This window comes from Nyctibius grandis, chromosome Z (assembly GCF_013368605.1).
Source record: "Nyctibius grandis isolate bNycGra1 chromosome Z, bNycGra1.pri, whole genome shotgun sequence".
NCBI lineage: Eukaryota > Metazoa > Chordata > Aves > Nyctibiiformes > Nyctibiidae > Nyctibius > Nyctibius grandis.
The window spans coordinates 17,871,492-17,897,346 of record NC_090695.1 but is presented as its reverse complement, the minus strand read 5'-3'; the positions used below and the strand labels follow the sequence as shown (position 1 = coordinate 17,897,346).

The window sequence follows — 25,855 nt, the reverse complement described above, 5'->3', positions numbered from 1 at the left end:
CTTTTGTTAGAACAGTATAGTTGCCACTACATCAGGAAATACTAATGAGTTCAGCTGCAGCAATGGACCTGTGAGTAGTCCCATAATCAATTTTCTGGCCAGAGTAGTGTAGTCCTGCAGTTTAAAAACTGGAAGAAAAACTGTGCTGCTTATATTAAGGATCTTCTGCTCATCTCTTCTTCTTTAACAACCAACTGCTAATGAGGTGACCCACTTGCTGGGAGGAATTTTCCAAGTTATGAGACTGATCTTGGAGGCACAGAACTAAAACCTATCTGTTGATGAACTTGCATTGTGTCTTTCAAACTACTTTTGCCAGGGTCTCTGGTACACAAATCCTTCTAGCACAGTCAGGTCCAGCTTTTAAAATCAAGACTGCTTGTTCATGAAGCAGCAAAAAATAGACCCAAGTAAGCTTCTTTAGCAGAATATGATACAGAAAAATAATGTTGAAATTGTCTGGTGCACTTATCAAACACTCTTTCTGTTACCACATTGAGTTACAGGATTTGAAACAACCAGTACAAGAAGCATTAATAGGCTAGTCTTGCTCTGTTATGGACTTGGCTGATTCATCTTTGAAAACCTGTAACCAAGACGCAGTCTGACGTCTGACTCAGAGGTGTGTTAAGGTACTTCAGTTTTATTTGTATTGTACTTTAACACAGTTCTGGCATCTCCTGTTCATGTGGCATCTTGATACCTGGCACCAGGAAAATAAAGCTTTTTTTTATTTTTAAATTAAAAAAGGCAAGTATGTCCGGTGAGGGCACCCATATTGGAATGGCTGTAAACCCTGATTCTACTAAATGGAACCAAAGGTATGCAGGAGCCATATCAATACAGCCTTATTTCTGTGAACGCTGCTCATGAAACAATGGATCTTGCTAGACTTAGCCTGGATTTTGGTGCCTCCTCCCCTTCGGCTGCCACTGCTAATCATTCAGCTTTCAAAGGGGCCACATGGGGGTTGCTTGATCTCATAAGGTAGCTTTGAGATGTTAGCTAACCATCCCTGGTATAGAAGAAGGGTCATAGATAGGTTTTGTTACATGATCCCTTTCCTAGGGAACGAGGAAGCTGTACCAAACAGGAGTTTTGCTCGGTTTTTGCCTTAAGTGTAGAAAGTATTAGCTTCCAAATTTCAACATCTCGGGTAGCTTCTGCCTCTCAGAATAAGGTGGAATTTTCCCCTCAAATTATTCTTAGTGCATTTTTGTCCCTTTAACTTTGTTCTGTTATTGCAGATCTGCAGATTGCTGTAAGCCTGTTCTGACTGAGTCTTAGATGACTGAGTCACTGAAACTTAACAGTAGGTGCAATGTTCTCTGAAACTGGAGTGCAGGCTGGGATTATAAGCAACACGTATGTATCTAAGCTTATCTGCCTTATTTTAAGGTATCCAAAGAGCAATGGACTATGCTTACCTTAAGCTGAAGGGACTGATTTGGAAGCTAGTGGTGGAGAGACCCGAGAGAATAGGCTTCTAATTATAACCAGGGAACCTTTATGTGCAGCAAGCTAATGGGGAGCATAAAGGGCCCTTAAGGGGTCAAGAGGGCATTTAATGCTGAGACACAGAAGGGAGATGGAGCCATGCAAATAGCTCCAGTCAGGAACTGTTCCACATTGAATTCCAAAAATCGTCATCTTAGTGTCTCCTTTTCTTGGTGTTTTTTGAGCAAGTTCTGTAGCTTTTTTGCTGACTCGGGGAAATTGAGGCTTCAGTTTTGTTTCGTTAGGTGAGGCCATATTGCTGTACTAGTATTCAGTTAAAATACTCCCAAACCACTATGGTGGCTGGGTCTAATGCTAATGGAGATCCTGGGAATGGAAGTAAGGTCACTATTGCTGCTTGTAGACTCAGTCTTTTGTCATTCTTCTCTTCTAGAATCTTAAGAGTCCAGTCATCAACACTAGAAAATTAAATTTCTAATCATTAATATATAGAAACTAACATCACAAATCTAATGCTGATAATTTCTACTGAAAATGCAAAGCAACACCTGCTCTGTTATGAATACTGGAAGACTTTCTATACTGTGGCATTATTCACTGTACTCAACTATCAAGAACAATGTTGTATAAATATTTTTTTACAAATTCCGGTTAAATTAACTTCTCGGGAAGCCTTCTGCATCAGTAAAAAACAGTTAATCTGATAGCTTTAAATTATATCGGGTATTCTCGTTTTTCCTTTTAAAAGTCTGTTTAAATCTAGCTAAATACAGAGCTTATGTTGTTAAAATGTACTGTTAGACACTACAAACTTCAGTGTACTGTGAAAAAATTGTGTTTCTGATAACTAAAAATACTCCTTTTAAACATGGTGGCATGCAGCAGCGTGTACAGTATAAAGTGACATTCTGGCGGTTGACGAGGTAGACAATCTTATGGAAATTCTGAGTCCCTCTGTGGCTCTGCCATTGTAAGGCGTGACTTTGTAAAAGACTTTAAATAAAATATTGTTGTGCTTGTAAGACTCATTGGAAAACCAGCATTTACACTCGTAACAACTAATTGCCTATTATGTTTCTAGAGACTTAGGGTGTGTAGCTATATATGAAATACTCTGAAAGCCTCTTGCTGTGCACTCCCACAAACCAAAGATTAAAATGGAAAAATAGTTGTAACTTCTGGAGTTTATGTGGTCTTAAATGACATTCAGAGTAGGTGTCAATGGCAGTAAAACAAAAAAAATCCCTCCCTGTCTTTCCAGCAGCTGACCTTGATAGTTCAGTCTCATTTGCTGTATTGTTTTCTCTGTCTGTAAGCCCAGTGCTTTAGGTAGATTGTAGAAGATCTTGATCTTTGGGAGCATGTACATGGTTTCATATCTGTGGCTTTTTAAGTCTCTAGGCAATACAGTCAAACGGGAAGGGTTATAGTGGGAGAAGTCACTCTTGCTTGCTGTGGCTGCAGCCAGTTGGATTCTTCCCCACCCCATGAGCAGCATTGCAATGCAAGTTGCTGCTGACCTCTCCCTTTTCATCCTACCCCCCTACCTCTAGTACCTTTTACTTTTAGCTGTTAGTCTGAGGGTCTTAAATCTTTCTGTCAGGTCTGTAATCAGGGCAGTTAATCGGCCTTTGCCCCACTGTGTGAACTGCTAATGAGTTCCACGTGGTTGTCAATTGGCTGGTCTAACTTCAACCTTCTCTGCCCCCGGAGCAGAGCAGAGCCCAGGGCACAGCCTTTGCTTGTGACCTGCAACTGGCTTGCTTGAGCCGCATATTTTTCTTTGTGTAAGTAGTAGCACAGGCTAGGATATATTAATGTCTTGTCTCATTTTTTATTTTGTATTTGTACTTCTGTAAATGCTCGTGTTAGAGACAACTGCATGGTTTTTAGACTAACAGGTGCTTAGTGCTTCTGAGTGAAAGTCCAGTTTTTTGATTGAAATGTAGGTATAAGGGAGAATAATACACTTGTCTGTGAATATTTTTTAAACAAGCGTTGTGGCTTGTTCTAATGGATTGGTACTGTAAATAACTGAACTGGCGCTCCTGTGTAGTACTAAACTGTTGAATGCAGAGAAACTAGAATATGATGTGGTGCTGTGTTGGTAAAAGGCTGGACTAGAAATTGCAGTCTTCTGTGTTGAGGCTGGTCCAGCTCAGAGGAAGGTTTCCTTTGACCTTTGCTTCCTGCCTCTACCACCCTTGCCTTGGCTCACCCAAAAGCATAAGGCATGGCTGCTCTGCTAGCCAAATCAGAGATCAGAAAACAAATAAAAACATAAGTAGTGTTGCAGGTAGAATAGTAGCAGAGATTAGAATGTAGTTCATGCTTTTAAATACATATATCGTGTTTACTGAAGCCTACCACAGCTTCTGGCGTTATCAGAACAATCAGTGTGCTGGCATTAGAAATATTTTGCATTCCTTTGGTTAGAAAAGTAAGATAAAGTTCCTTACAGTGGCTATGAGGTGAATAGTGGGCTGCCCACTCCTCTTGGCTACTGAAAATGTTGTATTGATTTCTTTTGTACATATCTCACCTTTAGGTGTTAAAAGTCGAAACACCTTATTGTTTTAATCTCTACTTCCTCTTGGTGGTTTTCTGTATTCCCAGAACCTCCTGACTAAGAGATGTTGATTTTTTTTCTCTTGAGTGCTTGGGGGGAAAAAAATTTCAGCACATCTGCTTTTCTTCAAAGAACGGTCTCTTTTACAGATGCTTCCAAACTCTCTCCAGCAGCATGAGGTTGACCTGTCTCAGTTTCTTTAAATCTCTTGCATAGTTCGTTACCCCAGATTGTACCTTTGCAAAATGATCAGCAAAGCAAACATGGTTGTCCTGACTGAGAATAAAAGCAAAAATACATGTTTAAGAGTGGGACAACTGAAATTCTCCCTTGCCTAAAGTAGTAATTACTAGCTGTATAGGTTCAGCTCAGAATGATGGCATTTATCTGGCTGTGAGGTTATTTAACAGCATCATCTCTCTAATAAGAATGTAAGCTATGAAAGTACCTTTTTCTTAAATAGTAGCGGCCTTTAGCTGAATAACTGATATGTTTTGAGGCTGTCATTTGCTGTGTTTTATGGTGATCATTTCTCCAAAACAGCCAGAATTCCTGTTTGACACCCCACAACTTAATTGTAAACTGTGTATTTCTTTACAAAAGCCAAAGCTGACTTTCTGTCAGCACATCAAGTGCAGAATGTACTGATCTGTTTTTCCGGATAAGTGTAGAGAAACATAAAAATTCTTCTCAGTCTCATGTTAGTCTAGTACAGTTTCTCTTAGCACTTACTTGTGAGTTCAGTACAGCATGAGGAAAAAACTTTGGTTAATAATCAAGCTAGAATATTCTAATTTGCCATAGTCTCCCTTAAGGGTAGCTGCCTTTCTCCCATTTTCTAGGTATTAATTCGTTTAAATGAGAACAACTTTGACTGAGGACCAGGTGGGAGTCTTGTGTGTCTTGGAGTACTTGAAACACCAATTCAGCACAAGTTTTTAAGAATGGCACAGAGCCTCAAGTGAAGGTTCCGTCGCTTCCACAGATAAGGAGACCAGTTGGGTTAATTAAAGGATGTTTGCAAAAAATACAGTAAGTTCCTTTGGACTGCTTAGAACTGTGGAGGAGAAAGCACCACTGACAAGGAAACAATTTCACGAGGTGTTTAAGCTCATCTGAGACTATGGCCAGTCTGTCCTTGTTCTCACTTCTTCCGTGCCCTTGGCTACATGTTCCTATTCTGTCCTTTACACCAGCTCACACACTCAGCCAGATGAGCAAGTGCTCTGAAAAACCTGTGTTATGCGCGCATGGGCTTTTTCTTTTTTTGGACAGGTTGGTGTGAAAGGCTAGTGCCATGGCAAGGAAGGGCATAGCAGTGGATGGCCAGAGGTGGGAGAAGGGCAGGACCGTCTAGGTTTTCTTGAGTTGCTCTTGAAAGCATAGCCAGGTTTTGTGAGTGTCACACTTGGTTCTGAACTAGATGAAGTCTAACCATTTCAGTTATACTTTACCAAGAGTCTCTTTCCTTTCAGATATAAAACTTAGGTCTTCCATTTTAAGACTATCTAAAACTGTGTCCATAGACTTAATTAGGAAAATGTTCCTGAATTTTAAGTAGAATACAGTATTTTCAGACCCTGAAGCTACCTCCCGCTGAACAATATTCTCTGCTGGTCTTAAATATTTATGGCAACTGTTGGCTGTAAAAGAGGCTAATTCAGCTCTAAATGCTATTTTTTCCCTGTCTAGGAAAAAAGCACCTAACTCTAGCATTACAGGTGTGATAAATGCCACAAATCAGAATAACAGTGCAGTGTTACACACATTGTAAAAAGATCGTAGTTTGGTATCCAGCACTTCCATTTGTAGGATAAATTGTGCAACTTAAATGCCTTTTTTGTTTTCATCTTAAATTATTTAATGAAAAAAATGTTGATTTGTTGTATTTTAAACAGTCTCTTTTTGCCAAAGGAGGACTTCACCTCCCCCTTCCCTTGGATATTGTTTTTGTTTGTTTGTTTGTTTTTTTTCTTGACATTCCCTTTCTGTGGGTGGAGAACCATTCTCAGTGACTTCCTCCCTAGTCTCCCTCCTGGCCTGGACTTCCCTTCCTTCCTTACAGGCTTTTGCGTCACGCCGTATTGTCCAGACAGATGTGATTAAATGCGAGTTCCCTGAAGGCTATTGATATTACTGCGCGTTATCCATAGGTTTTCAGTGGAAACTACACTACTGCTGGCTTGAACCTACAAATGAGAGTTGGAAACTCCTTGTGAACTCAGCCTAGCCCCATGTAACTATTTCAGCTAGCTTAGCTTCGCTCTGTACACACATTTGTTGCCCTGTTCTTACAGTTCTAGCCAAAAACATAAGGCTGTTTCTTCCCTTTAGCCCCTGCTTAGTAATTCAAATATCAGTCTAACCTCCCACCTCTCCCTCTCCATCCCGTGTGCTTTTATTCTTGTCCATGTGTATGAAGCTTTTTCACCTTTCTTTCATAGGTAGAGGCTTAAAATCTCTGCAGTCTCTTTTCCTGTTCAGCTTTGTTTCTACTGCTGTAGCTTTCAGGGTTAGCCAGAGTCTGTTTGCATGAGCATTACAGGAGAAGTGCCTCCTAGCCTTTTATTGGGTCTTGGATGGGTCAGTTCCAGAGCGCTTGAGTGATCAGGTTGTTTTCTCTGTATAATTAAAGGGGAGAGAAACCAGATCAGAGGACTGCTGTCTGTTTCTTGCTACTGCTTAGCAAAACAGCCCAACAGAATCTGTTGGTCACTAGTGTTGGACACTAGTCTTGTCATGAATTTTAAGAGAAAATAGCGAAACTCCAATTCTGAGTCTGAAGCATAGGGAACTTCAAGGAACAGTCTTTTTTTACAGCTGAAGGTCATGCTTTAGAGGATGTGAATAACAACTGAGCCATTATGATCCCTTAAGGTATAAAGTTACCTGGATCAGAGGTTACTGCTGGTACTAACTAGATAAAAAGGAAGAGGAGGTAGGTACATTGCAAGGAGGACAAGGCATGAGACCTGATCTACAAGATCGCCTTTTAGCCTTGTAATCTTTTGCTAGATCTTGGTCTCCCTTTCCTCCAGTTTGTAGAAGCTAATGAAACTGAACATATACATGCATCCCTCAGAAGTTCAGTGTACAGTCAGCATGCCTAAAGGTCATGGAGGTGTTTGGCACCTGTGATGACAATACTGGCCTGTTACATACATTAGTGTTTGTTTTTTTTTTTTCTCTTATAGTGAAAACTTCAGGACTGTTTGCTTACATGTACTAAGTGTTGTCTTCTCTCCCTGTAAAATGAGCAATAGTAAAAATGCTGCCACTTGTTTGGGTAGGTTAACGTTCAACTAAACACCATGTCACAAAGTCTTCTACTCCACTGCTGGAGAAATGCATCATTTAGATTGCAGTAGGAATTCTAACAGTAATGTAAAACATGGAAATGGGCAGTTAGTGTAGGATGTGTAACCAACTTCCAGTTTCTTGTATTCTTTTACTATGGACTACACAAATGAATTTTGCAGTCACTTTGGTGAAACTGTCCTCATCTCACCCCTTTATTTGCTGCTTTTCCTCTTACCCCCTTCCCAGGATCTCACAGTTGAAAGTAAAAACATGTTTCTTAATTCCAACTCTATATTACACACTTATAAAGTACTTTCTAAGATCTGCATAATGATTTAACAAAAAGGTGCATCATTTTCTTTCAATGAAACAGATGTAGAAAGGAACAAAAATGTACAAAGAAATACTTAAATGTATAGGCACCAGAAAAATTTGGATAACTACTGGTTATGTAAAAGTTCTCACAAACTAGTTTTTATAAACAAATTCCACATAAAGAAGACTATTTAATGGAAAGAAAAGAAAGCTTAAATCTTGAGTTCATTTCTTCTTTGTTTAATGAAAACTGACACTTACTGTCAGGAATTCTCCCTAACTTCAAGTTTCTGTCTTAACTAGGTTACAGAGTGAGTAATTCTCTCCAAAAAAAAAACCCCTTCGTATTAAAACTGATTGATTGTTTTGCAGGTAGGCTTAAAACACTGCTTGTCAAACTTAGACTACTTTCTCTTTTTTGTGTATACTCCCGTAATGGCTCTCTTCCAGTTCCTAAAGAAATGTTGAAAAAAAACACATGACCCATGACTGTAAACATGTGTACTCTGGTGGCAAGAAATTTAGAATTTTTGAGCTAAGAACTATTGTCATGTTTGCAAGTGAATTGATGGACTGTCTTCTAGTTTCTGAACTGGAGCACTTAGAGAACATATTTCAGCAGCTGGTAAAAAATGAAGTAGCCTGTCCTAATGAAGGTAAACCCAGAAACAAAACCAAAGCTAAATGCCTTAAAATCTTATTGTAAAAACTGAGCAATATTGGCTAAAAAAGGTTGAGCTGGAAGGCTGAAAATAGAATTGAAAGAAACCAGAAAAATTCTTGGTATTGAGTTGTAGCAGCTTTTCTTTGAAAACAGAGGTATTTATGTCTGTTAAGTAGTTGACTTTGGCAAAACACAAGCTGCTGCTTAAATTAACAATGAGGATGTGGTATTTCCACATGTGAAAATCTGGTGACCTGTTTCAGAAGATAGGATTGTATCAAATAGGTAATGGCTTTGCCACTCTATCATCCTGACGCTGGGTATGCAGTAGCAGAGATAAGGACAGGAAACATGGGCTCTGACTTGTGTTAGGGGAATCTTGCCACAGCCTTGAGTGGAGCTGAAAATTGGCTCCAGACAAGCAAATGTACAGCAATGTCCTTTGATCTGAGTGAACTTTCTGGATTCTTCACTGTGGCCCCCTCTGTGTTTGAAGGGCTGCGATTCTGTTTGAGCTGCTGCCATCTGCATTCTGTCGAGCTCTAGCTCTTTTCTCAATCATTAAAGCAGAGAGACCTTTGAGGTGCAGTTCATTCGAAGGCATATCATCCTACTTAATGAAAAACTTCGTGCTTAAAGTTGAACAAGCGTAGGGCCATTGGTATTTTTGTTCAGTTTTGCCATACAGAATGGTAAGCCTCTGCTGAAGTGCTTTGCTGCATCAGCATCCCTAGTTGTTAAGGCTAAGTGTGGACAGTCCTTAGGATTTCAGATATTTTGTGGAAAAAATTCTTCTCTGCTCCGTAGGAGGCTTTAAATTCCTGCCAAACTGCCTTCTGTGACCATAGCAATTTTCTTAGAACAGAAGTGGGGAGATGGGGTGTTACTGAGCACATACACAGTTTCAGTATGCACTTCACAAGCTTTTGCACTGTGACTTAGCAGCACAAAGAAGGGACCGGGGTTTATCACTCTGTTCCTAGTGTTTCACTCTTGATGTGTTTTCTTCTAATGAAGTATATACGAATAAGCTTATTTAAAACTACTTTATCTGATAGTCATCAGCAGAAGTCAAAACAATCTCTCATTACATGAACTTCTTTGAAATGTTTTTTTTTTTGTTCTCAGTACAGCAGTTTGTTTATATTGTGAATAGTCTCTTCTGCTTCAATAATTGCACTTACTATGTGATTTACATATAGAGTGTCTATATGCAGAATTGCGTATTACATGGATGTTGGGGGAAGTACAAAGTTTAGTTTGCCCTTTTTTATCTTGTTTTAAATCAGAATCTACTTTTTCTTGTTTGGGGATTTTGCAATTCTTAGAGCATTGCCTAATTTATCCAGTTGATCTATTACTTGCCCAGGGGACCAAAGGAAAGAAGGGGATGAGAAAGTAGAGTAAAACGACAAACTTGGATTTCCTGAGGTCATTGCTTCTGCAAACGGCTATCCCTAGGTGATTCTTTTTGTCAGAAATAACTTACAGACCTGAGTGTCATTGTCAGAGGTCTTGATGTCTTCTTTGGCATGACTGCCAGTATAGTGGAAGTGAACTTGTAAGAGAGGGAATAGGTAATATGTCACACAGTGTTAAGTTCAGAGAGCTATCATTTGTACCTGAATCTCAGTTTCCATGTTAATAACTTAGTTATTTTCATGCAGAAGCCATCCAAAGTGTACAAAAGCTGTGTAAATCTCATTACCTTGAGATGCAGTCTTCAGAGTGTCCGTATTTCCCATCAGTGTCTCTGCAGTTCTCTTGTTCCCCTTACCTGCATGAACACTGCTTGCATGAAATCTTTAACTCCCTAACTAAGATAAAATCTGTATGTGTTTTTGTCTTGTTCTCTGTAAACGCTGACTGGATTAAAGTGTATAGAACAAGGCTGGTAATACAGATACAAGCTAATGTCGTGGGGTGGTGGCGAAGGAGGGAGCACAGAAGGCAGCCTGCCCTCAATAACTGTTCAGTCATGTGAGTGGCAAACGCTTTTCTTAAGCGTAATCTTGGTTCAGTGTGTGTCAATTCACCTTACTGATGAAAGAACTTTGAACTCTATACTTTCTTAACTTCTGTGTCTGGTGGGCAACCTCAGAGTCCTTCTGAAGTAAACTTCTAGAAGAGATAAATTTCTATAAAAAGGATTTGTTAAGTGTGTGCATTGCATGATACTTAGGAAATTTGAGTTTTGCATGTGTGGTAGCTTCCTCCATGCGTGTTTAAAAATGAATTTTTTTTTTTTTTTATTTAACCACATGTATCTCTTGTTTTTGTTTTTTTGTTTTCCTTCCCCCAACAGCTGGCTTACCCCTTGGTGTTCTAAACTTGGCCAAAATAAAACCGTATCAGAGAGGCTTTTTCTGTAATGATGACAGCATCAAGTATCCGTTCCATGACAGTACCATCACATCCACTGTCCTCTACACAGTGGGGTTCACCCTGCCCATTTTCTCTGTAAGTAGCTAATATATAGGGAGCTTTGGTGATGGGAGTAAAATGTATGCTTTCCAAGAGTTCAGCACTGTTGACTATAAGTTGAAGACAGTCTGTGTAGGCAAAATCCCATATATGTATAGTCATATGCGTGTGGAAGGTGCCATTGCTACTTGCTGTTTGCACAGAAAATCCGGAACTAATCTCTGACTGCTGGTATCACTAATCTCATTTTTTTTAGGAGTGGAAAAAATGGAGATGAGGACTTAAACTGTGTTAGTTAGTCTAGGCTTTTACCATTGGGGAGAAAAATACTGCAGGCTTCCAAAATGCTATGGAGTAAATATATCTCTTGTTCAGAACGGGTTAGTCTGAAAACTTAAACACTTGTGATGTTAAAACTTGCACTGTAGTGGAGTGCGCAAACCTATAACTAGTGACTGTTGCTTCCATATATTTTCTACAAAAATAAGTCTAATTTGGACTCAGTGGGTTTTCTTAGGTTTAAAAAAATTGCATTGACTCTTTAAACCCTTCAAAATGTGATACAGAGGCTGAAAATCTAGTTGCTCGTAGAAAAGAGGCTCAGTGTTTTCAAGACCACATGATTTTTACAAAGAGCAATTTATCTCTTCAGTAGGTTTTTCTAACAATATTTGAAGCCTGATTGTATCCAAGTTTTTAGTAAGGTTTGAGCTGGTTTAGAGAACAAAATTTAACTCTTCAGAATAGTCTTGAACCTGAAATCTTGTTGTTTCTGCCTGCAGTGGTTGACCAAACCATATTAGAAATGGTCATAGTCTTTGGTCTTCTGGTAAATGTATATGCTAAATTAATCAGTAAGAAGTATATATTAACTGGTTTAAGGATGGAAGCAGTAATTTAAAACAAGTAAACAGAAATATGCAGAACCTCTACATGCATTACTCTAGTTTTCCCTTAAATGCTTATTAATTAAAGCTTGCATTGATCCAATGCAGTAAATAGAAGGTAGGCACAGCAGTTATAATTAGTATAGTTTCACTTCTGAGGAAAATAGTCTGAAGTTTGTCATTTTGACATGTACTGACATATATCTTCAGCACAACTTCAGCAAAGTTTCTTTTCCTGTTGGATTCATGTGTGCCTTAATTGATAATGTGCACAGGTGAGCTAGCAATTGCAGCTCTGATTTTGGACTTCTAAAGAGGCATTTCAGTTGCAGTTAGATAATCTGTTGAATTGCTTGATTTTCTTATCTTCCATTTTTAGATTTGAAGTTGTTCCCGTAATAGAAAGTCATTCGAGAGTGCATTTTCTTCTGTCTCTAAAGCAGAAGAGAAACATCTGCCCTACAGCTAATTTACTTAAAAGTGTAAACATCTAAGGAGTGGTATGGACAGCTATTGTAACTTTAACTGCCAAGGTATCTAAAATTATAACTTAGAATTAGACTTGTCAGTGATTCCAATCTATTCTGATATTTTTCTTCTGTGATACTTTTGTAGGATTCACACAGTGATTTTTTTATTGCCTGTCCTTTGTGCAAAGGATTGGAGTATTTAATTGGAACAATCACTTCTGGCCTCCATACTGAGAGGGGTTTAAAAAAAAAATAAAAAATTCGAAAGCACTTGTACTTCTGTAACAACAATACAAGCTATCCATATCAGTTTTCTTCAGTCTGAACACTTTACAAACCTTAAAGCAACACAGGTTTTCTGGATTCTAGTGGGAAAATAATCACTGTAGTGTGTTTATTACTGCTCTGTGTAGTTAACGTGTTGACCTAACTGGCTTGCTTATTCTGAATTTTAGATTTAGGGAGTTCTTTAGCCTCATGCAAGAGATGAAGTGTCATTTATGGCTACTGAAAACTTAGAGCTAGGGTGAGCTGTAGAGCTAGGGAGTGTGAGCTCTGGATTATTACAACTTACTGAGTTGAAAGTGGGTTCCAGTTGAATGCTTTCTAGCTTCGAGCTTGCCTTTTTTCAAAATGGATGGGGAAAGTTGATCAGTCTAGGAATAGGAGAATCTGACATTCAGACTGACTCAATGGAGGCTTGAGACTTTTTCCAAGGCAGCTTAAGTTTTTGGAAGTGCCAGAGTCAATATCCTCAGCAGGGACACAGCTGGCTCATGAAAGCTTATTGGGCAGTAATGGTGATTATCCCACATCTAGTAAAAAATGTTATCCAGACATGAGACTTCCCTAAAAGGAACAGGCTTCTCAATGAAGGAATTGATGGTAAAAATTTGGTCTAATTCTATGCAAATAAGAGTTGATAAATTGCACTTTTGCACAAACAAACTTTTCTTCCCTAAAGACTACCTCCAACAGGATACTTGTTCCTAAGTAGGACTTATACCTCAGCTTTCTCACATCACAAAAGAGGAAGAAGAACTCATGGTAGGAAGCTAAGGGAAGCAAAAGGAATCATATCTGCAATGTGAGGGGCGGGGGGGAAAGAATGATTGAGTGGTGGAGTGATTATAGCCTTCCCCTTAGCATTCAATGATGTACAGGTATTGCTGATCCAGGTATTTAGTCCTTAGTCTCTAAAGCCTCATGAAGTCTAAGCAGAAATGCTCAAAATATTATTTATGCATGTGCCCCTTGCTGTACTAACAGCTTGCTTGTCTTCAGAGTGCAGTAAGAAATGGCCTGAACATTTTGCTGTATAATGATAAAAGGTCTTGTCTGGTTCGGTTGTTGGGGTAGGCCCACAGTGGACTATAAAACAACTTCAAAGAAAAACAAAACAAAACAAAACAAACAAACAAAAACCAACCAAAACCTGCAGTAATGAGTAAGGCATAGATATTTCATTGTTAAGAAGTCTCTTTGTGCATAAAAGAAACTAGGCTGCCTGAACATTGATTTGTCTTCAGAGCATTTTATAAAGATTTACAAGATGTGTTAGAAACTCTCAGGGATCTTCTTAAAAAAAAAAATTAAAAGAATGCGCTTAGAATTCACAATTCCATTTATAGCTCTGAACTCTTTCTGTTCCCATTGCCACCTTTTATCAGGAAATAAAATGTCTGGGAAAGAAACTCATGTTTATTCTTTTCCAAGTGCCACTTCATAGTATGATACTTCTCAATTTTCCAAATTGTTTTCTGTGTCTGGACAGGAAGCACAATTTTTGTACTAGAATTTTTGGAGACTTAGGGTCAAACAAGCCTTGGTAGTGCTCTGGAAAAATGTATCTCTTCAGATGTCTAAGACAGTGTCCAGAGCAGCACACATCCATGATGACTAACATTTCAAGAACCCCAGAAGCTCTTTCCTATAATTCTACCTTCTGAAGTCTTTTTAGAGATGTTTAGAAAGTAATTCTAAATAGTCTAAAAGCCATGAGTAGTTAGGAGGTAGTGTCTACAGATTGCAACTCTAGAAATATTTTGAAATTAATCTCTAAGGTGTTGTACTTGTCTGGCACTTTTGGTCTTTAGCTGTCTGCATGAGATGAGCTCTTCCAAGTACAAATGACAAATCAGTGTCTTTCTCTTGCAGCGAGGCGCCACCGTGCCTGTTTGCACGTGTCCTATTCGGTTGATCTTTTCTGGTGACTTCCAGATCAATTTTCTCTTACTTCAACCATCTTGCTTCTTAAAACCACTGCCTTTAGTGACACTCTTACAGCTTCTCTTAGATCTAAGGTTAGGTACGATTGAGGGACAGAGAGCAAAGGAGGCCTCTGAAGCATCCTTCTCACCAAAGGAGCAGAAGAACAGAGCAAAACAAGAGTTGCTGAGTTTCATGTGCTCCATGGTTCTGAGCAGGGTTTCTGTAGTTCCCTGCCAAAGCTTTGCCTGGCTGCTCTGTTCAGGAGCTGAAGGGACACAACCCACTTGTGAGTTTCTATATGATGGACCAATTCGTTAGAGGACAAAAGTTCAGTTCTTCTGACTTAGCTGAGGTGTCACACAGTTTCTGGGAAACAAAGTAGTTCTCCACAACTGTTGCTACTGAAACAGGTAATGATGTTCCTGACAGGGGAAGCGTTCAGTAGAGTTTTGAGTAAGTCACTTCTCTGGGATGAGCTCTGCTATTTGGGACTTCTTTGAGAGAAAGGAATGTTACAGCCTGTAGAACTTAATTTCTCTACCTTGAACACATCCAAAAGATATTTCGGTGGCCAGGTCACGTTGTCTTCTACTTCAAAAAAACAAAACCAAAACATCCTTAGTTTGGTTTGGCACAGGCTAATATCTTCAGTATCATGATGCCTTCCCAAAAGGGAACTATGTAGCTTTGCTCCTGTGGCAGCTTTTTAACCTATTGGGCTTTAGGCCTGATGGTTTCAGAAGTGTGTTCTTCTGCCGTGTGTATCAATGTAACTTTTCCTTCCTACAGATTAGCACAATCATACTTTGGAGGCAATCTACTGATTTCTTTTCTAGCAAAATAAACTTATCTTTTATGCTCTGTTTGTGAAAGGGATACATTTTGCAGGGAAACTTCCATTGAAGGCATGTGTTTGCTTAACAGTGCCGATTGGGCTATCTGTATGTTTCTTGAGGGACAAATGTAGCTACTTCTGTGGCAGAGACTGATAAAGCAGGTGACTGTAATGAGACCTATGAAGGCTGTTAGATTGGTAGATGTGCACTTCATTTTTTTTCAGCAGTGTCAAAGCTTTATGGCCCACTGTTGATAGTTTTGCAACTGATTGAAATTAGACCTGCTGTTTGATGCTAGAGTGGACTTTTGCATCCTTTAACTTTCAGGTTATGTGTTAATACTTTTATTATGCTCTGAATAAGACTTTGCCTCTTACCTGATAAACTTTTTGAAAAGGAGAGTAATGTTTTATCTTTGTGGTTTTTTGGTATATTCATGGCACTGGAAACCTTTTTGGGCAATGCTGTTAAACTTCATAATCTGGCATGAGTTCTACTTGATACTAACTGTTCATCTTGTGCTACTACAGATGAGTGTCATCTCTGAACCCAACTTATTCTGAGGAATAAACTGCTAATCTGTGTTTGTTCAAACTCTGTTTAAAGCTAACATAGTGTAAACATGGGTGGTTATTATTATGTGAAGGGTGATGCACTTTGGTTGAATTGATGAGTGGGTGAGATCCGCACTGTGGGGGACAGACTGAGAAATGGCAGTCTATCTTTGGCCCTACTGCTGCCTCATCCATGGCGAGGGTGTTCTGATGGGCTTGTTTGAAAGCAGGTGAGGCAAGATCTGAGGAGCACCACTGCCAGTCTGGTACTTGTACAAATCATTCTTACCGGATGCAGGTCATTTTAAATAAGTTGCAGCGACTTGCTTGTTAAGCCTGTGGACTTGACATTGTACTTTTCTCAGTCCTTCAGGTACATTTGTTAATACAGTGATGAAGAACGCACACAGTGTATGAGACTGGGTAAAATAGTTGGCAACCTGGCAGTGGAAGGAGCTCCAGACAAGGGCTTTTAAAATGCTAAGTGAAGCTTGGTCATAACTATGAGAAAGCCAAGCAGTCACAGGGGTTTGGAGTTGTTTTTGAAGGTATTATTTAGTAGAGTATGCGGAAGGGTAAAATGGAATAGGGAGAACTGTAGGGAGAGGGAGTTGCAACTTAGATGTTTGAAGTCTTTTAAGCAAATAAAACAATCTGTGGCATAGATTTTTCCTTGTCTCAAGTCTCATACCGAGCTATTAATAACTTTCTGTTGACATCCAGGACTTAGACCAGAGACTCAAGGGGGTGGCAAAAAAGGGAAGGGGCTGCACCAGAAACCAGAGGTGAGCAACAGGGCAAGAAAGTGAGAGAGGGGGAAGGTTACTTTTTGTGCTGCCTCTTATTTCCCTTCCTCTGGCTCACCCCATTGGACCTGTTTCTGTTCTGCCTTGAGCAGTAAAATGCTCATGCAGAGAGATGGTTTTTACCCATCTTTTCTGGAGAAAGCTGAATGAAAATGCAGTAGTTGATCTTGGTGAACTGTAGAGTGATGGTATAAGCATGTTTCTTGCTAGATGCCCTCCTGAACTCTAAAGCTCCTTTTAAGAAATGGAAAGCAGTGTTCTGGTACTGAGGAGAAAGAAGCCAAAGTCTTAACTTAATCTGCAAAGAGCTGTATGATACTGTAACCAACCCTCACAGAATGTGATCAGTTATATGGAGTAATAATCAACTCTAAAGTTTTAACCAAGCTTTCACAAAGTGCGTGTTTTTCCAGGCAGGATTTCTAGTGTTGTACAAATGAATACTATGGATGTTTTTGGTAATGCAATTAGGAATGAAATCTCTACAGCATATTCAGGGGAAATGTTAACTTGTGCTTTCTGTCTTAATTTCTGGTGTAAGGAAACTTAAACCTCAAAATACTACTCATGCCTTTTTTAAATAAGAAGTCTAGGTGTCACCTCTGGTTTAAAGCTATGCTAATGAAGTTGGCATTGGATAATAGCACAGAAGTGGTGGTGGCTTTATTGAAGTGCTGGGAGAAAAGACAGCAAAATCTTTTAAACTTGTTTTGTTTCTGAACTCTGGAGAAAGACTCTACCCACTGCTTAAGCACAGATGTTTAAAGCTATTTTGTCTGAAACATATCCACTGTTTCCTGGTATCAGTCACATCTATTACATTCCTAATCCCTTTAATACACCAGGAGGATGGAGTACTCATGCTAAAAGCAGCATTTAAAAAAAATCTCATTATTTAGATCAAATTATTACTTCACCAAAATCTTAAGAAACTAAATAGTCATGGGATTAGATGAAGAATCTTTAAATGTATAAATAATTCATTGAAATGTGAGAAGTGGACGGTAGGAGTAAGTGCTTCCTGACTTCCACAAGGGAGGAAGGTACCAAGTAGAGCTCTCCAGGAGTCTGCCCTGTTTGGTATAGTCATGGATGCCCTGGAGGAGAGTGTGTGCAGTGAGGCAGCAGAGTAGGGTACTCAGAGCAGAAAATAGAAAATATGGCAACAACATGGCTGGTGAAATACGGCATGGATAAATGTCAAGTGCTGTCCTTCCTGAGGAGAGTGAAAAAGACAACTCAAGGGTCACTTCTCTCTCTTCACTAGAGTGATAATGATCAGCTTTATTTCCCTGGAGAGATCAACTTCATGCCTAGTAACAGTGAAGAAACCTAACTAAGGTTAGAAATGCGGAAAGAAATAGCCCTGTGTTATACAGGATATTTATGGAAAAAAGGCCAACATAATTAGTCGGAAATCACTTCAGCTTGTGAAGAAATTTAATCCATTATACTGTGTGAGTCAGACTATTGGACAAGTGTACTATAATTGTTTGGAATATTTAGTCTTGTCAGTCGAGCTACTTGTGTTTCTACCTATTGTATTCTGACTTAAAGGCTGTTTCAGAGGCCTATACATCTCCCTCACTATGAATGTAGTTATTGCCAACTGTTTTTGTAGCTTCTTAGTTCTTGGTTGTTGTTGGATCAGTATTGCTCTTTTTTCTGATATCTGCTGCCTATGCAATTAGCTGATTTACAGCCCTTTATGTTCTGCTGAACTGTGCAAAACCCAGCTTTTCTAGTTTTTGAGATAATGAGGACTGTACCTTAGCAGTCCTTCTCCATCTGCATTTAAGACAGATGAATTAAAACAATTGTGCAAATTCTGATTGCCGTTTCAGAAGAAATTCTTGTTGGTTGGCTAAAAGAGTTAATGCCTTTGGAAATACTTGTCTAATGGTCACACTGTTATATTGATGTACAAAACCCACAGGAAGCAGATGTTATTTTCTCCTTGTATTTTGAACTGACAAGCTCCCAGTTCATCAGAGTTGTTTAACCTCCAGGTGCTTGAGTCTGAACTCATTACTGCACAAATCTTTATCTGTTTTCTTGCTTCAGTCTTTTGAGTTGTTTTGCAGGCAGAACTGGCTGACCTTGATCTTCCACCGTATCAAAGAATTGCCAGCTCTGTCAGCAGTACATCTACTAGTTATTCATTAATGATGCTGGCATATGCACTGCATAACACTAGCTTGCTGGCTTTATCCTTGAGATTACCCTACTGGTGTAACGTCTTCCCAACCTCATAATTCCTTGTTACATACCTGTTGTCATCTTCCCTTTAGGCAATTTCTTCACTGTGTTACAATTGACTTGGAAAATTAAGTGTACATTAGGGGTGCTTTTGATACAAAAATCGGAGATCTCCAAACCCCCTTGCTTTCTAACTTTCCTCACCAAAGTGGGAAGCTAGGTGCGGCGGGGTAAGGAGTCCGAAAGAAAACTCAATAACACCAGAGTGTGTTATTAAGCAGGCATTCTTTATTGCAGCGCTGGGCAGCACTGGGGATTATCCACCGTGAGTGCTCCACAGGTTTGGCAAATTTTCAGAGACTATATGCCATAAAGTTATACATAGTCATAGGATTTCCGAGAACTCATTTACATAGCCAAGATATATGCAAATGTCCATTCGCATGCACAGTCGTTTTCCCTGGTGGTCGCCAAGGGTCTTCAGATGAAGGCCAGTAGTCTTCCTCACTGTGTTCGCTGACTGACCCCTGCTTCTGCGCGCACTCAGTTTAGGGATCAGGTAGGCCACGTCCTTTGAGGTTGCAAATTCCCTTATCTCTGTCTTCCTGTGCAACGCTCATCCCAAGGCCCAGCCATCTGAAGTGAGGCTATCCTGGAGCCTCCTTATTTTACAGCCATTACCACTCTTCAAATTGTAAAAGCTTCCCTTTGTTTTGTATATCTATGTTAATCGAGTGTCTAAGGTATTTTCAACATCCCTTGCTCTGGGGACCCCAACTGTTTCACTTTCTGGTTTTGTCATATGGGAAGTATTCAGTAGAGAGCCTTTAATGATCCTCTGACATCTCCACTCCTTACTTTAAAAGGAGTACTTAAACTCCCCCAATGTTGCAGTTCAGTGACTTTAGTTTTCAGTTTAACAGTGTTAGGTCAATCTGATCAATCTTCCTGTAATCTGGTTTTTAGAAATTAAAACTCTTATCTCAAGCTTTCTCCTTCCAGCACTGAAATGTGCTGAGAACAGCAATAAGACAAATAACTTTTTAAGTCTGTTGTACAGTTGGGGAAAACTGAAGAAACACTAATGAAGTTTACTATATAAGCTTTTTTTAGCGATATTGTATTTCAGTGCATAGCTCTTCCAATTAATTGTTACTGCAAACCAGGTAGATACCTAGAACATTAAGACTCATGCTGTCTTGCCTAAATTTTGCTGATTATGACTTCAGGAAACTGTTTATAATGTTTTCTTTCTTAGCAAAGTGGGATTGGTTTCAGATAGAGTAAAAGAGGTGGAAATAAATTATGAAAGAGAAGGCATTTTAATAACTTACTTTAGCTGTTTCTTACTTGCTTAAAAAGCAAAACAAAAATAAACTTTGAGTTGTTTGGTATTTTGTTTGCATGATCTTGATACGGGAAGGTGCTGCAAGCAATTACAGACTAATTACATCATAATCTCAATATTGCTGAAGAGTGAGCACACATATCAAGCAGCTTCTCTTTGCATGGAAAAGCACACATCGTCACTGCATAGAGGACTTAATTCCCATGATCCATGTACCATTGCTTTCCATTTCTGATTTAGCAGCAGGTAGTTACATAAAAAACCACCCCCAAAAACCACCTGAATAACCACAGCACTCTGAAAATCTTATCTCCCTCCTTGAGAAGCTGAAACATTCAGTTGTGGGTAGGAGGAAATGAGGAGTAAGCCACCATGACACTATTATTCTTAGAGCAGATTTTTAAAAAGGGTGATGCAGAGCTGGTGATGTGATGTCAGTGATGCCACCTAACTATGATCACAAGTATTTGTGGCAGTGTGCTGAAGCTGTGATAAGGTTTTTCTAGCCTGAACTTAATTTTGTGAGCAACTGCTTTACTTTGATGATTAAAACTACCTACTCTAAAGAAGTAAACCTGTAAATAATCAAGAGATTTTTGTTTGTATATGCCTCATTCTCCAATTCTGGAGATTTAAAAAAGACGCTTTTCTCAAATATACAGTCTTGGTGTTAGTATGTGCTCAGGGCAGAGGATGAAGTTTTCATTTCATATATATTAGAGAATAAATGGTGTTGGAAACACACCATGGCATTATGTTGACAAGTCACCTTCCCTCACCCAGTGTGCATGACTGCACACTGTTTCTCCCTCCTCCCTTGCACAAGTTAGCTAAATAGTAAATAACCGATGATGTATCATGACGTGCTATCACAATACCAACACAAGGGGAGGGCAGAAATGAGGTCTAGGCTGCAGCGTTTTCAAAACCGTGCTATTCTTACTGTTAGGCGAAAGGGAGAGGGTTTTTTTTTTTCTCCTAGTAGGAAAGGCTGTGTTTTTGCAGTGTACTGCAGAGTCCAGCTCCAGGGCTCTGTGCTGGCTGGTGTCTGAATGGTTCAGTGTTTTGGTGAGGCTCTGGTTTGGCTCTTAGCCCAACCTGCTGTCCTTCTGCTTTGTTGGTGTGCTTGGACAGCTTCCAGAGCTAGGCCAGTTGTAGTCCTGCTGGTGTGGAACTGGGAACAACCCCTCGTCACAATGACAGTGGGGTTTTTTTCTGCCACTTTCAGAGGGAAGGCTTTGCATGCTGTTGATTTTATGACTGTAGCAGTACAGAAGATACTTGATCCTTTGCGATGGGCTTAGCTGGAATACATGGGCACTATGATAACCCTGTAACTTGTTGGGTTGTGGAACAAAGTTGTATGTCCTTCCTCAGAGGTCACTTCAAGGAAATTTTCACCTTATGAGCCATTAATTTGTTATTTGTTCTTCTGTGTCTTGTTTTTAAACTGAAGCATTCTTTTAAACAGTCACTTTATGGTGTGGAGAACAAAGTTGATAGCAAATCATTGCTGAAACCACAGTATGTTTCATTCATGGTGGGCCCAGATATCAGGCTTGGTTTGGAGAACTTCATGGATGGAGGTTAAAGGGGGAAGAGGGTTGAAAAGGATCCTAGGTCTTTTTCTTTCTTCTTGTAAGTCCTGACTGGGTAACATAGTGTTTCTCTTCCCTAACAGTTCTCTTACTGCTTGATTGGTATCTTTTTTCATCCTTTCTTTTTCTCCTGTTCTTTGTGTTTGCTTTTGTTTGTGCACACTTATTTGGGGGTAGCTGTGCATATGGAAAGGAAGAGGTGGGCTATGCCTTGACACAGGTTCTGAGGAGAGAACTGATTCTACAGCAACATCCTTCTCTGGCAGGAAGGAAAGAAGGAGGCTGGTTTTCATCCTTCTGATCCCTTACTGGTAGATTAGGAGTGTCTCCCCCCAGATGATTTTTGGTGTCTAACTCCAAATTTGTATGCATTTTACGTGCAATACTGCTGAATTTTGAGCACAAAATCAAGGGCTTTTAAACACTTTAATGCCACTGAGCTGCACATCCCTAAGTTAAAGAAGATTATTTATTGTTTTGTTGAACATTCTTGGTAGTTGCCCACTTCTTTTTTCCATACAACCATTTCTTCCTGAGGGTATTAATCCCTGTACACAAACAGATTGTGCAGACGCTGTGTGTGTGTGTCAAGGATGTTCAGGGTTTAAAAATGTGATTGTTAGTTTGTAGTAATTTGTATCCTATCTTGAGCTTTTTAAAAACTCTGCTATCAAAATGACTAGTTTTGGTTAGTGTTTCAGGTCTCTTGAGGTGCAATAGCACAAAGCATTGTGCACCTTAATCTTGTGTTCTGTTGAGTTTAGGATGAGCCAAAGGTTCCTCTTTTGTGGAAGAGAGGGGAACAAAATCTCCGTGCTTGGAAGTTGTAGGGCTTGTGCAGTGACCACATTGTTTCAGGGAACTATCCAGTGTATGTGGAAGTGAGGGGATCGCATGCATGTGTCATTTTTCCTTTTTTCCTATATCTCTTCCTGAAAACTCCCTCTGCACTTGCACTCCCTGAGCAGCACCCCTTTTCTGCTTTCATCAAATGCAATTTGTGTGCTTCTAACTCGTAAAGCTGTCCAGAGAAGGTATAAAGGGGCAACTGTTGCTCACTGGAATATAAAGGAATAGTCAATAATTGTGGCAGTAGCAGCAGATTGAGGAACTCAGTGTTTGTCACTGAATTGTTTACTCAGTCGTGGTTTTGGCATACTTCCATACTTGATGTGCCACAGATGCAAAGGTGAGAGGAATCCTGTCCTGCTCTCCTTCATTAGCAGTCCTTCCTGGGAGCTGCAAAAACAAGGCAGTAGTCACTGGCCAAAGGAAGTGCATGACCTTCTAACTTGCTGCATGCCCATTCCTCTTCATGCACTTCTCTTTGGAAATGTGGGTGTATAATCATCGCCAGAGTTTGTGTTGCTTTTGTAACGTATTTTTTATTCCTTTTTGCTAGCTGGCTTGCCTTTTGCAATTCTCAATTCAAGACGTATTCCCTTCCAGAGAGGAGTTTTCTGTAGTGATGAATCCATCCGGTATCCATACAAAGAGGACACCATTTCTTATAAGTTGTTAGCAGGAATAATTGTTCCTTTCAGTATAATTGTTGTAAGTTAAACTTTTCTTCATTGTATTTGATTTTAGTGGGGATGGGGAAGAGGGAGGAGGGGCAATCTGTTAATACAGACTTCTAAGACTATATTCTATAAGATTTCTCGTCTTTAAAATAGTGTCCTTAGACTAGGTGCTAAAGCAGTAGAAATGGTGTTCTGGCAAGAATAACCAAAAGGTTTTCTTTAATTGAGGTTAAACAACTAGAATTATAGAACAGAAAAAGAATACCTTAGAACTATGGTGTCTTAATTCTGTAGTCTTGAGAGAATAAAAGCTTCCTCCCTTACCATATCAGTTAAGAATAACACTAATGTATTTCAAATGATTGTCTCAAGCTTTTCTATTTTGGGAGCTACTACTTTCAGCATACAAGTTTGCATGACGTATTAAGTTAGCATTTTTATGTGCCACAGAGTCATTGGAAATACTTCTGTGTGTGGAAGTGTAACAACAGATACTAAGTTCTTTATAGAAAAATATTATGGCTTCCAATCAGAACTTATCAAAAGCATAACTAGAATAAAAAGAATAAGGAGCTAGGGAGTGTTTCCCTGGATATTTCCCCGAAGGTCAGGATAAAACACTGGGCCCGTTTGTGTTCAAACTGATGCTAGGGCTCACTTTCACGCTGCACCTAACCTGGTTGAAAATGGGCTGCTGTTCTCCTTGCCTCCTCTTCACACCAGATCAGTGAGCTGGAGAGATTGCCTCTGCAGCTGCCAGTTGGGGATCTCCCTCTTTGACCACAGCTCCTAGCTCAGTTGAACTGGCTCAAGCATATAGTGACTCTGTATCCTTAAGATTTAGCTACATGCTGTTGGTTGAGCTAACCTAACAGCTTACTATGGACAAAAGCTGAGGTCCCACTATTAGCCTGTCTTTTGCCACCTCTGATGGCTTGTCTGAACTAGGATAAGCTAGTGAAATGCCTTAAGCTGGCAGAAAACAGCAGCTTGCTTTGAGCTAGGTTGAGTGAAATGGCTTCTGGACGAATACAATATCACTGCTGGGGCAAAAAGTGGTGTGGGCATGTCCTTGGGCATGGGCAGAAGGGAGAGCTGGACCTCGTCAGGTAACCGTTTCATGTCTTGAGTCCCATCGCACTGCGCTTTACTTCCAACAATGGGCTTAAAGATCCCTGTTCAGATGTGCTAAAAATCTTCAGACTCTACTTATGGCTCTGTTGGATGACATCAAACTTATCAGAGCTACATTCTGAGCACAGTTAACTCTTTTGTGCCAAATAAGATTTTTAGGTGTATAAACATTTATCCAAGTATATTTTAGGAATCAAAGCTGGAAAAGGAGCAGCTAAATGTTAACCTCAGTATTGGCCAGCTGTTTCCCTGGGCTAATGGGTGAAAAACAGGAGGGATATTACAGCAATCTAACTCTTTCTTGCATAAGGACTGCATGAACTTGTACCTAGGTTCCAGCGTAAAGGTGAACTTGTAACTTTTGGGTGGAATTTTTTTTTCATAACTAATGAAATGTGATGTAATGAAATGTAATGAAATGTGGGGCTGGAAGTCAAAACTCTGACTTACCTGGTTTTCCTTTTCTTGGAAAAACTGCTTCAAAAACTTACAGAAATACTTCTGGGGCAGATAAAACTTTTTAGATTTTTGTCTGTTCTAGTAACTCGCTAAAATAACCTGCCTTTCAAGACAGGACTTTTTGTCATCCTCCTACTAGTCAGTTGTTGGTAGTCAATATTACCTAAGAGCAGTGGTTCTTGATCACAACTGAAGTCCATCTAGCTTGTTATGTCATTTCTAGCAGTGGTTAAAACAGATGAGTGAGGAAGAACAGAAGAATAGAGAAAGCAAAGATTGATATTTTGCCCTTGTTACTTTGCTACCAGCCATTTGCAGGCCAGGGACTTCCCAAGTCAGAGAAGGCTTCAGTGAATATAGTAATTTTTAATGGATGTATTTCCTTTGAATTTACCCAATCTCCATATAAGCCCGTATGAACATGTAGCTAACAAAGTTACCTTTGTAACATCAGGGATCATCATTTAGTTGTGAAATCAGGCTTTTCTGTCAAGGTTGCTTTAAAGTCAGATAGTAAAAGCAAATGTTGGTGTCCTTTACTCAATGCACGATCAGATTATTGAAGATTAATACTCTTTAATTGAATATTAATACTCTTTAATGTCTGTGTCCAGTGAAGTAGCTGCATTGACATCACCTTATTTTTTGTCACCTCAGCTGAGATGAGTGGCCTTTTTGCAGGTTTTGCAGCAGTGTTCTTTAAAAAGGATTCATTATCACAGTCACGGCTGTGATATTTCTGCCTAACTGCCTTCATTAAGAGGTTACTGGGATGGAGAGATTCTGTATAAGGGCTTACCAACATCTACTTAACAGAAAACTTTCGCAGCTTTAGTCCATGTTCTGGTGTTTCTCTGCTTCAGTTTATGTTTCGCCATGGTGCAGGGTGTAAAACTTCAGTATCACACATCTGATGGACTTGTCTGTTTGCCTTAATGTGCAAAGCCAATGGCGGCTGCTTTGTCTGCCTAGGTGTCAGAGTGTCTAATAACAGCTTCATTCACCAAAGCTCTGCTTTGCTGGGATCCTGGACTTGTCACTCTCAAGTGACAGATGGAGCCATCTTTTAATCTTCACAGGATTTTTAAGGATTACTTTAT

At 39.6% G+C, this 25,855-nt stretch overlaps 1 protein-coding gene across 2 annotated transcripts in view; it reads left to right on the top strand.

Moving 5' to 3' along the window:
• Positions 1–25,855, top strand: part of PLPP1 (phospholipid phosphatase 1) — a 71,767-nt gene that overhangs the window by 6,546 nt on the left and 39,366 nt on the right. Inside the window, exon 2 of one of the 2 annotated variants that reach the window (XM_068422110.1) lies at positions 23,042–23,193. In XM_068422110.1, the coding sequence (XP_068278211.1) occupies positions 23,042–23,193 (152 nt within the window). Of the gene's footprint in view, positions 1–10,611; positions 10,767–23,041; positions 23,194–25,855 lie in introns of both variants that reach the window. The other variant, XM_068422109.1, reaches the window with a different exon arrangement.